Source organism: Symphalangus syndactylus, chromosome 1, assembly GCF_028878055.3.
Source record: "Symphalangus syndactylus isolate Jambi chromosome 1, NHGRI_mSymSyn1-v2.1_pri, whole genome shotgun sequence".
NCBI classification, from domain to species: domain Eukaryota; kingdom Metazoa; phylum Chordata; class Mammalia; order Primates; family Hylobatidae; genus Symphalangus; species Symphalangus syndactylus.
Genome location: NC_072423.2, coordinates 61,591,916 through 61,604,848, shown reverse-complemented (window position 1 = coordinate 61,604,848; position 12,933 = coordinate 61,591,916). Strand labels below are relative to the sequence as shown.

The 12,933-nt window shown below is 40.1% G+C and overlaps 1 protein-coding gene across 5 annotated transcripts in view; it reads right to left on the bottom strand.

Moving 5' to 3' along the window:
* Positions 1 to 749: 749 nt before the first annotated feature.
* Positions 750 to 12,933, bottom strand: part of ZNF521 (zinc finger protein 521) — a 289,152-nt gene continuing 276,968 nt past the window's right edge. For all 5 annotated transcript variants that reach the window (XM_055235774.2, XM_063614478.1, XM_063614518.1 and 2 more), the window contains one exon: positions 750 to 1,568. In XM_055235774.2, coding sequence (XP_055091749.2) covers positions 1,539 to 1,568 — 30 coding nt within the window. In that variant the 3' untranslated portion in view covers positions 750 to 1,538. The remainder of the gene's footprint in view (positions 1,569 to 12,933) is intronic.

Below are 12,933 nucleotides of genomic sequence, written 5' to 3'. Positions count from 1 at the left end.
TTCAGCATAGTTTGCATGAAGGTTGCCCATGAATACCAGGTCTTTACTTACAAATTTTGACTAAACGTGAATATCAGGGTTCACGCTACACATAGCAATTCTTCTCTTCTTTCAAAACACAAAAAGATGCTCTGAAATTAGAGCTCCTACTTATTCACCGTTGGATGGCAGGCTGTAGTGGAGGCAACCTTCCAGAGATGCCCCATGCCTGGGTGAAGGTTGATGACCAGGTTCTGTTACCTTCCCGGGCTGGAGGAACCAAGGCTGGGAGGTGAAGGAACTCCCATCGGGAGGCAGTGCCAGAACTACAACTAACAACCGTCTGACTCCTCGCTCTGTGCTTTGTCTTCTGAATGAACAATGCTGCTTCTTAAGTACACATAAGCCAAACTGCCTCTCAAATTGCAGCCATCTACTTTGAGTTCAGATTTGCACAGCATGACATGAATTGGGCTGCAAATTATGCAGAAAACAGCCATCACATCCATCTGTGATGTCAGAATCCTCAAGTACAATGTGACCTGTTAGTATGTAACAGAGTAGAAGGATACTGTGTCTGATTCCTTCCCTATGAAGAGTGATGAATATCCTTCCAGATGCATTTGGCCCAGTGTGAAAAGGTTAAATATGATTGAGGCAATGCCTGTGATATGCTTAAGAGCAGATTTCATATCCAAGGGTGCAGGCAATTAGATTTTTTTTAATGGTGTAGTAACTAGAGAAAGAAAACACACAAATACACTCATACCTAATGGTAAACTGAATTTATTTCCTCTTGGAAAACAATTCCAGTAATCTCCAGGTTCAGACCGCAGAGTAAACATTAGTAACAGTAACATACAGGTTAGTTCAACTGATTCAAGAATTTGGCTGCATGAAATCATTAAGGAAAACCTTGAACACTCAAAGCTTCAAATGTATCCAGGGAAAAAAAAATTCTTTGACAGTCTACATAACAACTATTGCATATATAGTGATGCTACCTGTCACATTGCAAGGCTTACAAATATATATATACGGGCCTTATCCAGCTGTGGGGTTCTGTTCTGTGAGAACATCTCTTCATGGTTTGCAAGAATCTTCAGCAATAAAAAATAGTCTTGGATTTAAGCGCTGATATACCAAAAGAGAAATTCTAGGCTTAAGTGTAAAGAAAAGGAAGTCCAACCATAGTCTCATGTATAACAGTTGTTTTTAATATTTCTTCCTTAAAAATACTTTATCTTAAGCCATTTTGGTCATACGTCTTTTTTTTTTTTTTTGATCTTGCCTGAATAGGGCCCAAGTCCACTTGTCTTTATAAGACCATTTTAGTATCAGACGACATAATACATGTGCAACACTTTATATACAAGGGGTCTATCCGGTGCGCAAAAGTTCAAACACATGAACATCCAACAGTTTGATAATACAAGTTTTATGGTACAATACAATGTTTCTGAATAATATACATTAACAATGAAAGTTTCGTGCAAAGAGTAAAACATGTTCCCTTTTTGTGCCACAAAAGCAATTCTCCTTGAGAGACTGTACTTGCACTAACTGCTGTGTTGGGTCATTGTATGATTCTGTAAATAACAAAAAAAAAAAAAAAAAAAAAAAGAAGAAGAGAGGGAAAACTTCAGTGATTTCATTTTCATCAGACCAAGCATATACACATGTAATTAATTCATAATTACTTGAACAGAACAATGAGTTTCTGCCCTCTGATGAATAGTGCTCATGGATGTCCTCTAATGCTAAAAAAAATCTAATGCTTCTTCCCCAGGGAGAAACAGATCCAGAGATCTTCTGAACCTGCTGCCACCCATGAGGGCCAGGAAGGAGAGGCCAGGGCAGGAGCCTCCTTAACGTGAGATGGCTGGCTGGCACAATGCCTTTTCTCCACCTCTGCCATGCCTTTCTATAATACCCTCTCACCATCCATCATCTCTTCTTATTAAGATAGGACCCAGTGTTCAAGGAGCAGGTAGCACTGTTTTAACAGTTTTATGTATCTGTGTATGATTTCCATTGGTTACATATGCCTCTGTTCCAATCCCTCTGAGACTGTAACATCTTGACAACAGGGACTCTATCTGCCCCTGAATATGGGTATGAAATGCAAGAGTTACCTGGCTGATGATGGACAGTGGGAGCAGCCCCCCTCCTGAGGGTGGGCTTTGGGCTGTGGTCATACCGTGGCTCAGGGGCAGATTACAGTAGCCTGCCATTGTCTCCCCTGTCTCCGGATGCTCTTTCTCAGCTGATACAGCTTGTGTTGTATATTGATGGTCTCCGCTCATCTATGTTAGCATGTCCCCTTTCTAAGTGAACACCCTCTTTCCAAATTGTGAGAGGGTAACTGGGATTGCTGGGCAACTCAGGACCACCAGCCAGGCCCTGAGGGTGGACGCTGGGTGGGAAGGCTCCAGAACCAGGCCTGGAGGATGGTCACAGATCTGCAGGATATTTGCTTGGAGCATAAGCCTGGAGATGGTCTGATCTCCACTCTCCTCCTCTGTGTTTTCCTGGAGCCATGTTCTCTCACTACTCACCTGTATCCCCTGACCCCAATCCCTTCTTATTACAACCTTGGAGCCTAGCTCAAAATATCACCACTTCCATCCTCACCCCATCTAACACTGATCTCTCCGTTCTCTGATTTCCTGCTGCACTTTATACTGCTTACCTAGGATGCATCTTAGGTCTTGTCTCATGATTATTTGTAGGCCTGGCTCTCACCCATGCCAATAATTCTGATGTTCATTCATTTATTCATTCATCTATAAGCATCTATTGAAAACGTGCATCAGCACCTGGCACATGCCACAGCACTGCAGTGCTCAGGAAAGAGGGTTTGGCTATCTCAGTGACTGGCTGGCAAGGCAAGGGCATACTGGAGAGGAAGGGCATAGGAAGCATGTTCCTAGAGCTTCTTGGGCAATGGATATATTTGTGTTGGAAACAACCCCGCCATGGGATTCTGCTCCATCCTCAAGGGCTTGCCTTTACCACCTTTGAGGATCTGGGGGATGTCTGTTCTCCTCCCCCACGCAGTATTTCAAGTCCACTGGAAATGCAAATGGCCTCATTTCATTTTCTGGGGGAAGGAATGGAATATCTGAGCCACAGTTTATTCAGTTGGCTTTTAGGTGTTGGTGAGAACAGATGCGAAGTCCTAGTCTCTGGTCTTGACTAAAGATTCTCTGACTAGGAAAACAAGAAGTTGCTTCATGGGAGCACTCAGTGTTTTTTGTGTTTTCTGATGCTCATAGACATTATTTCTTTAGAAAGGGAGACAAGAGGCAAGTGGGAAGGGTAAAAAAGTAGACAGCAGAAGCGCCAAACAAAGAGAGGGTAGGCTCTGAGGCCCAGTTTGCTCTCCCGCTGGCTACTTGCCACACCACAGAACCAGTCCTGAGACAGCAAGGACACAAATGCATATGAGCAGAAAGCAGAAAAATGCTGCCAGGCCATCCACAAGCAGCCTTCTCTCTGTGCAAGAGTTTTCAGCTCTTTAGGTCCAGAGGAAACCACTACACTAGAACAAAGCAGTGGGTAATCTCACCAATTTTACACAGCAATTCACAGTCCCTAAAGTACTTTAATGCAATGACAGGTTATGAGAAAAAATATCTGTTCCAATGAAGAGAAAGTGTTTTACATAATCGAGAAGAACATCAGTGCAACATCGGAGGAGGTGGGGGGTGAAGACAGAAAAGGAAGTAGGAAGAGAAGAAAACTTCTGTAATCCCACAGAGAGCCATATTCTACTCTGCAAAAAGCCATCTCCTGGAGACCCCATGTCTAAGTAACTGAAAATTGCAAACCATTAATCCCAGTTATGAACAGTTGTTTTACACGAGGGGGGTTTGTGTTAAAAAAAATCAAATCCACAACATACCTTAAAGCTTAAAAGAAGATCCATCTAGGTATGATACCTTAATAGCGAGGTTTCAAAAACACTTTCTTTACTGTAAAGGGCCCCATTTGGAAGGAGTGTGCTGTATGTATTTTTTTTCTCTATAAATGTGAAATTAAACTTAGAAAGCTAAAAAACAGATGAGGGCCTTAAAAATTCCCTTCTAGCACTATGTATTTCTCTTTAAATATGAGATGCCTTTCATTTTACAAGACTGGAATTCTCATTTTGGGCTTGGCACTCTAACAAATGATTAATTCAGCCTCCTTTTTTCTGAGAGCTGACCACATTTGCTGGTCAAACAGTTTAATCCTATTTAAAATGCAATCCAAGAAAAATATTTTTAAGTAAAAATAAAAATCCATGATCCTTTGAAACTGTTCACCTTGGCTAAAGATATTCCATTTTCCTGCAATCCTGGTATAAATTTGAATTTTTGCACCTATATCAATGATGAAATTCAGCTTTAGAGGAAAGCCAGGGGGAACCTATCTTCCTAGAGTTGAAAAATTAAATTCCCAACCCCAAAACTTATGCCCAGAGATTGCCTTCACTTTTCTAATTCTTTGGCAGAGACCATGTCTCGTCTGTGCTTTGTAACACTCTGTTGGCATCGGCAAAATGTTACGTATCAATGGTCATAAAAACAAAAATGGCATTTGAATGGAAGTTTTGTGAAATCTGTTAATTCAAAGATGTTAATCATTTTTACCATGACTTGTTTATTTATAGCCTTTTGTTTCAAACAAATTCTGACAAGCTTTTAAAACTAAGTAAAAGAGCCAGCATGCTATTTTAAAAAGGAATGAAAAAAAAATAACAAGCTTTCCACTAATTCACTGTGCCATTAGAAACCCGAATTTAAACTGCAGTTGTATTTAATTTAAATAAGATGTTTTCTAACTAGATGAAATAGTAGGCAATTGTGGCTCAGAAACAATGCAAGGCGGGAAGAAATAAAGAAATATAAAGATTAAATGTGGCTGTTTCTTTCAACAGATGGTGACAGCACCATGGCAGCGTGTTGTTTTTTCTTTAGTTGAAGAACACAAACATCAATCATCACTGATTAACTAATTATATTACCCTTCCTTTTATCACTTGGGTTGGACCTTTATCCATAAACACTGAGGATAATCGGTATGCTCTTATTTTTCTGGAAGTATATTCCAGTTCACATGGAGCCGTGCAGTTACAGGCTGCAAACAGAATTCTACATTACCGTCCACCTTTAAGCACTATTGCTTTTTTTCATTTTTTATTTTTTTTAAACAAAAGCAATTGGTTTCCAACAGGCTGGATAATAAGTCTTTTGACCTGCATTCTTCTTTGACCCATTAAGGTCACCCCTGTGCTCGGGCATATAGCTGACTTAGGAAATGCCTGCAAGTCCTACATTTCATCTCCTGCCCACTCAAAATAAAGCTTTCTTTAAATGTGTCTGTACGGGTCCCTGAAGGCCAAAGAGGCATCCCTGTAGTGGGCAATGGAGGGACAGAAGCTTCTGCCTTTATTAATGAATGCAGACCATTATGAGTCTGGCTGGCTCCCTCCCCGTTCCCAGAAGCATATACTGTACGTGACTTAAAATGCTAGAATATTGACACAAAGCGAGCTGGGCACCCCTAAGGAAAATTACTCCTTGGATATAATGTAGGCTCGTAACAGCTATTAGAGTACAAAATAAAACCCTCCGGGATCAGACTGACATATACCGCATTCTACCTAGTCCTCAAACATTAGAAGAATTTCTTTGTGAAGGCATTCTCAAGGACAGCATTAAACTGACTTTTGTAGCAATCTGCAACAGCTTTTTGGCTTAGAGCTTTTAGTACTAAATCTCTGGTTCAAATCAATATAAGTACTATATCTTCCACATTAATCAATACATTTGGTTCAATACATGTTCTATTAAATTATACTTTCTAATCAAGATTTTTACATTTCCACCCTCTCTCCTTTTCATTCCCAACTTCTTATGCTAGTAAAATAGTTTTAAAAGTGTATACAGCTAATGATGACAGGATCCTGGGTTATTTCCCCTGAACGTTAAGAGGAAAAATAGTCACAATGGCAAAGGGTGACCTTTAAGCATCTTAATAAGGTTAACAGGATGTGAATGTTAATAAATTAACATTTTCAAAGTCCACACAATTACAAAAGTACTCATAATTTTCAACTGATTAAAAGTAAATTGCTACGGCTCTGGGAGTACCATTAGGAATGTTCTAAAAATCACACTGAAGACCAAAATCACCCTCAAGTACCCCACTTGGCCCACCCCAAAGTTTCTACTGCCCACAACTATGTAATTCCTGGCTGGGGAAATCTGGGGTAATTGTGTTTTTATGGACCTTACCAGGTAAACCTATCTGGTAGGTTAGGTATCCTATATCAGGGCCATATCTGTGGATATTGCATTTTTGTGAGCTACGCTATAGTTCAATGCATATTTTTTAAAGGACAAATATACAATATTTTCCCTAAGTGCTATGAGAATTGAAAAGACATATGCATAGTGGATTTTCTTAGCCAGGGAAGTTGACTCATAGTCTTTACATTTGTAGAATCTGCTAGAATGAAGTTCTACTCTTTTATTATGACATAGCAATGGCATTTCCAAACCGTCATGTATGCTTTTGCCCCTCTCTTTAATGCCATGAATGTTGCATTTATGATCATGTTTGCACTGACAGAATTTCCCTTTTTATTTTTTCATATGGTAATGTCATCTCCATGAACTTACAGAGACACTGATGCATTTTCTTTTGACATTTAACAGTTCACATGGGCTTGGTCTGACATCTCAAAGCATTTTCTGGATGACACTAAGCTATATTAAAGCAAAAGGTGAAATGGCATCATCAGAAGTGATCAGAAGAATACAAGATATTAAAGAAGGAAAAGGACTATTAGGGCATTTAGTTTGTCCCCTTGTAGGAACATACTTGTTTGATAAAGTTTACACACTAGGCCAGTTTTGAATGATTCTGGCAATGAAGTTGCTATCACACCTCCCATAGGAAACAATTTCACATTCTAATAAACCTCACTGAAGGATATTTTTGTTGTTGTTCTCTGGACTTTTGTGCTAACTACGTCCAGAAAAAGGGTGATCTGAGATAATCCTGAAGGATGAGGACACTGGCATGTTGATGAGTTTACGTTCCAAACACTAGACCATGTACCTATAGTATAAAGTTCATCCATCTCATCCAAAGCAACCTAGAAGACCATCCAGTACACCATTTCTCAGTCATTATATAAAACACATCCCATTCACTTGCTTGGTTCCAGAGAGGAGACTGAAAATAGATTTTAGAAGGCTAGCGGGGCTTGCCTTACACAAGCAGGGTTTCCCAACCTCAGCACTACTGACGTTTGGAGCTGGACAATTCTTTGTTGCAGGGGGTTGTCCTGGGCATTGTAGGATGTTTAGCAGCATCTTCAGCCACTACTGCCAACATGCTAGTGGCATCTTCCCAGTTGTGACAAGCAGAAATGTCCCCTGACACTGCCGCATATCTCTTGGTGGGAAGCATCTCTCCCACCAGGGAGATATTGAGGAACACTGCCTTATACTGTTTGAAAAACACTTGTGCATGAATAAATGAAAGCTGGAAAATAAGGAGAGTTCTGAATTTAAGGGTTTTGAAGAATGTGCAGGGAGGAACTGACCTAAAGGGGAAGAAGAAATGGTGGTCTATGAGGTGTGCTAAATAACTGTAATGAGGAGGTCTTGTTAATGACCTGTCTTGTTATCGACAGGCTTAAATTAGAGGTCAGATACAGGAACAGGTGGTTATAAGGAAGGTATATAATTGTTTTGAATTTACTTTGTATTGAAAACACATTGAGCTTGCTACCCCATGCTTGAGTACGCTACTTTGTCTTCATTCTAAGATGGTATCTTCCCCATCTTAAAAAGAATTGTAAAGGGACACATATACCACATGAGACTGTATTGCAGTAAATATATACTGTACTGCAGTAAAATGTAGTCAATGGGTGAACGTGGGCAAGTGTACAGAAACTGTAGAAAGAATTCTTCCGAGATATATAATGGCATTGTTTATGTAAAGAGCCAAGTATTTCCAGAAGTGTTCATTCTTTCAGTGACTTATCAAGACCATCCATGTACCATCAATGAACAAAGATGTTACGTTTTAGTGGCAATCAACCAATGCTGCTTTAGGGATATTTGCAATCTAATAATGTTTAAAGGTACTCAAATATTAAACTCTGGAAATCAGTATTTGGGGAATGGAAGAAACTATATACTTTGAAAGAACTACAGAGCCATCATCCTCAGTTTGTTGGTCTAGACTCAATGGCAGGTGAATCAACTACACCTGTAAGTAATACCGCAGAGAAAGAAAAAATTGGTTTCAGAGCTGGGGGTTGGGGGTGGTACTTAGCAGCATCTGGTCCAGCATCTTATTTTATAGATGAGAAAATTAAGTCCCAGAGGGTTGAAGCCAACACTCAAGGTCTTAGAGTTAGTCCCATGGCTGGGCCAGCTGTACAGATAAAGGACACTCATTGCCATAGCCCAAACCTTCTATCTGGAGAGACAAGGTGCTCTAAGACACAGAGGAAGGGCCCTTCACCTTATGTGAGAGGCTTTGTTCTTGGAGGAGTTACACATGCCTGGTGTGGGAGAGATGAGGAGGCAGAGGTAAAAAGGGAGAGAATGGCCCCTGAAGTAGAGGGAAGAGCAGCAGTAAAGCTGAGAACCCAGAGGGCAGAAGGCAAGGGGCAGAGGGCAGAGGGCAGGAACTGTGTAGGAGCTGAAGCATCTGGTGGAGCTGCAGATATGTCTGGCTGTGCAGGGAGGTAGGGAGTCAGTTCAAAAAGGGCCTATTTTCACCACATTTTGCTATTTTCTGCAATATCAAACAAGCTGGAAAAGCCCATGGCAGTTACCATGTACCAAGAATACCCAGTTTGGCTTTAGTCTAATGTGAGTCTTCAGAAGCCTGAGCAAAGACTAATTATTTAAATAATGCTAAGTCCTAGTTGCTAACATGGAACAATTCCTAGTATTTTGACAAACATTTTGGAGATATAAAACAAGCCCTTTAGTCCACCAGCTTCCAAAGGACAAATTCTACTGTGACGTCATACATGGGAAATGTTAACATCGTGACAATCCCATTTTCCATTAAGAACTTAAAAACAGTAGTAAAATTTTAGTTGCAAGCTGACTCCTATCTGTTGTGCATACCTGACAAGCTTGAAAATTTCCCTCTTTGCAACTGACAATAGCGTGCACTATCTACTACATTGAGAGTGGGGGAAAAAGGTGCCGAATGGGAAGAACACGCTAAAAAGAGCAAAATGGCCACTGGGAAATATATTAAAGAGTACGACGTTTATTTTTAAAAGAAAACAATGAATTGAGCTGTCTGTTTCCATGCAAGAAGCCAGCAGAAAATTTAAATCAAACTATATAAAGCCAGCACCAGTGAGAGGGAGAGTGTAAAGATTTCACTCAAGATTCTGGAATTGCAGGATTCCAGCATACTGTGGGACAGAAGGCTTTGATAGGCAATACTGTCTAATAAGATATTCAGGGATTAAGTCAGTGCTTCACAGACAGATGTGTCCATGTGCCAGTTGTTGCTAAGCTTTAATTTTTTCCCCTGTAATGTTTAATTTATCACACTGGCGCTTTCTAAACTAGAACATCTGTAAACAAGGTTAAGAATGACCTCCTTCCAATTTTACATCCATGAACAGTGCCCCTTCTTCGTGCTCTAATTTTAGATACCTTAAAGATAAATAAATCTTTGGAAGGAAGAAAAAAGAAGGCTTGTCTGACACTGTAATGTGTTCATCTTGGGCGAATACAAATTTCCTCTCTGCCAGCTCTCGGTGCACACAACCAACTCTTGCTGCTGAAGCTATATTCAAGCATCCCCTTCCCAGTCAAACGCAATTAAACAAACTTCTGCTAAATATTTAACAGCCTTGTGTAGTAATTAGCGGCAAATAATGGAAGCTTCAATTGATAATTGCTCAGAAATGTCCTCTTACAAACATTGCAAAATTCCAACTCCTCCCTTTTCTCTTAGATTTTGAATCCCGGAAGGTTTTTGAAGAGAATTTAGTTAGCGAAATTAACTATAATCATATCACTTGGCCAAGATCTCAGAGCTAAGTTTGGCTGTTTTGCAGTCAGCTGCAAGATTCCACTGGCATCATTTACTTCACTTCCGTGTTTGAAATCCATTGAAATTTAGTTATACACTGAAAGATGGTGGAGCAGGGCATTGATTTAAAAACTGACTGGCAGGCTTAGGATTTAAACTCTGGTCCACCAGATTCAAAAGGTCATCTGATTAGAATGGGAGAAGCACAGGGCGTTGTAATTTATATTCAAAGGGTAACCTTTGTAGGAAGAAGGAGGGAGCCAAGACTCTTTCTACTTTTCCACTTGATAGGGACACGGATTCCCTTCAACCAAATTCCAATAATTATGAAAAATAGTTTATTGAACTTGGGCAAAAAGCAAAAGAAATGCCACTTCCTTGTAGTGTATTATTTCTTTTATTAAAAACACTGCCACACTCCCTAGGAGGTAAACTCACATTAAGAGTAAGTCAAACATGTTATAAATCATTAAGAATAACAGAAAAACATCTTTCCCCACCATAAGCAAAAAAAAAAAAAAAAAAAAAAAAAAGCTTGTCTACTATTGCATATGCTTTGGTAAAGATACATAAAAATAAAACTGTGAAAGGACAATATATTAATTTAGATAAACTGTTAAGTATGAGCCACCTCCTGAGAGGTGTGTGTGCGTGCGTGCGTGTGGGTGCATGTGTGTGTGCGTGTCTGTATGTGTTTGTGTGTGTGCATGTGTGCGTGCGCGCACGTGTGTAGGTGCGTGTGTGCACGCCCACGGGAATACACATGTGCGCATGTCCATTTCCACGCCTAAGCGAGTGTTGCGCATGGCAAAAAAAAAAGTTACATACGTGCATTGCTTCTACAGGTAAAATTCCTGGTGTTTGCCTTTGATCTTTCTGTCTCTCTGGGGACTTATTCCTGCTGGAGAATGCAATTAGAAGGAGCCCCAAGTAACTCTTGTTTGAAGATCTAAGCAAGCCCTTTAAAAATGCAAGTATTTCACAGGCCCAATTCTGTTTGGTTATCCCCTACTTTAAATAAAAAACCCGAGTTTGGAGAAGAGAAAACATTTCATACTCAAGTTTGGTGCTTTTTCCTTTTTGCCTGTGTGCTTGCTTTACTTTCTCTTTTCCCTGTATGTTATTGTGTATTGTTGAAAGTTTCAGGTCTCTTTCTTTAACGATCCCTCCCCACCCCCTAAAATCATCCCAGTTTATTAGCAAGTTCATACAGGCACAAAGAAGTCAGGAATGGTTGGGTGCATTTCCTATTCTCTATTAAACCTGTTCTTAAAATGTATTTTTATTCTTTCTTGTCCACGATTTCCCATTCTTATACTCTTTAAGATCTTAAAATGGCAGAGCTGCCCCCACTCTCTGCCCTGCCAAGAAGAGCTTCTATTTGCTTCAGACCCACACGTGAAGTTCCCATTCTCCTCTCACTTCCTGGGCACCTTTTCTGGCTTTACTTCTAGGGTCTCTGTGGGACAGTTTCCTCATCCCTTACGGTGCACAGAGCTACTGGAAAGAGAACCCTTTAATTCCTCCACACAGAGATGTGCTGTAGCTATGGTGAGAGTAATCTATAACCCTCACATCCTTAAATAATTTGCTACTCCAAGTTAATTTTAATTCATTACAATAAAGCAATATAATTTTAAAAATCTCTTTAAAATGAAGTATTTAACATGATCCTGAAAGAAAGACAGTCTTGACTAACAGAGGGCCAGGCGGCAGGCATGGTGCAAACTCATGCAAATTCAAAGGTGAGCCGTAAACAAGAACACACAGCAACACTGCCATGCATAAAGGGCCAGGCAACGGGAGGCCTCATTCTAATCAGTCCTCAAAGGAACCTGCCATACAGAAGTGGCACTTATTCTAATTTAAAGCCCTCATGCTTGCTTCAGTGTTGCAAAATTTATAAAAGAATAACTTCATTAAACCGCCTGGCACTTCAAACACAAATGCAAACCAGCCACAACACAGAAGGAGCTGGACAAGAGGAAGAGAAATATTCCCAGAGAGTTGTTAGCTCAGATATTAAAATAGAGTCTGCATTGTGGTGCTTCTCTTTCCGTGTAACTTTCCTTCACCAATGACTCCTGCCACCGGGCTCTTTACTTCTGTCACGAGTCCCGTTGCTCCTGTGAGTCTGCTTAATAACACTGAAAATCATTCAAAGCGGTTTGGCGAGCCCAGTCACATGCAGAAATACATCTGGCAGTACATAAATGAACGCTATTCAATGTTCCTTGCCTGGTCTGCAGAGGAGATTGATTCTGAACACACCACTATTACAGTTCCCATTTACTTGGGTATATATTTCAGACTCACCTAAGTTGTTGAAAAACTAATGGAAGAAAAAATTTCTTCTCCTTAACCCTGGCACTCAAGAAAGAAAACAATAATAAGGGTTAAGTGGAAACAGTCTACTGAATCCACGCATGGCGCAGGAGAAAAGTTATTGTCGCATCCTAAAACATATGCTTTAAAGGAAACTTCTTTTTCTCCCCTGAATCAGTCATAGAAACGCTACAGAAAAATTACTTCAGGATAGATTTCTAAGCTACAATGCAGTGTGTGTCAGAACACACATCATTTCATGCTGAACTGTCAGCATATTTCTCAAAATCAATTTTTTTGGAATGCAATGAAACGACAAATCTGGAAGCCTGTATAAAAACTCCAAGTCTCTGAGAAAGTATGTGTCACCCACAAGTTAAACTAAGCATCATGATCTTGAGAGATCCCAGTAATGAACCACTCCTTTCCTGCTCAGTGTTTCTCATCACCTTAGTGGGCACAAATCTGTGCTAAGATTTTGCTTCAGAGAACACAGTGAGTGTTCAAAAACCTTGAAAATGGTAATCCATGGATGAATAAGAGGAAATG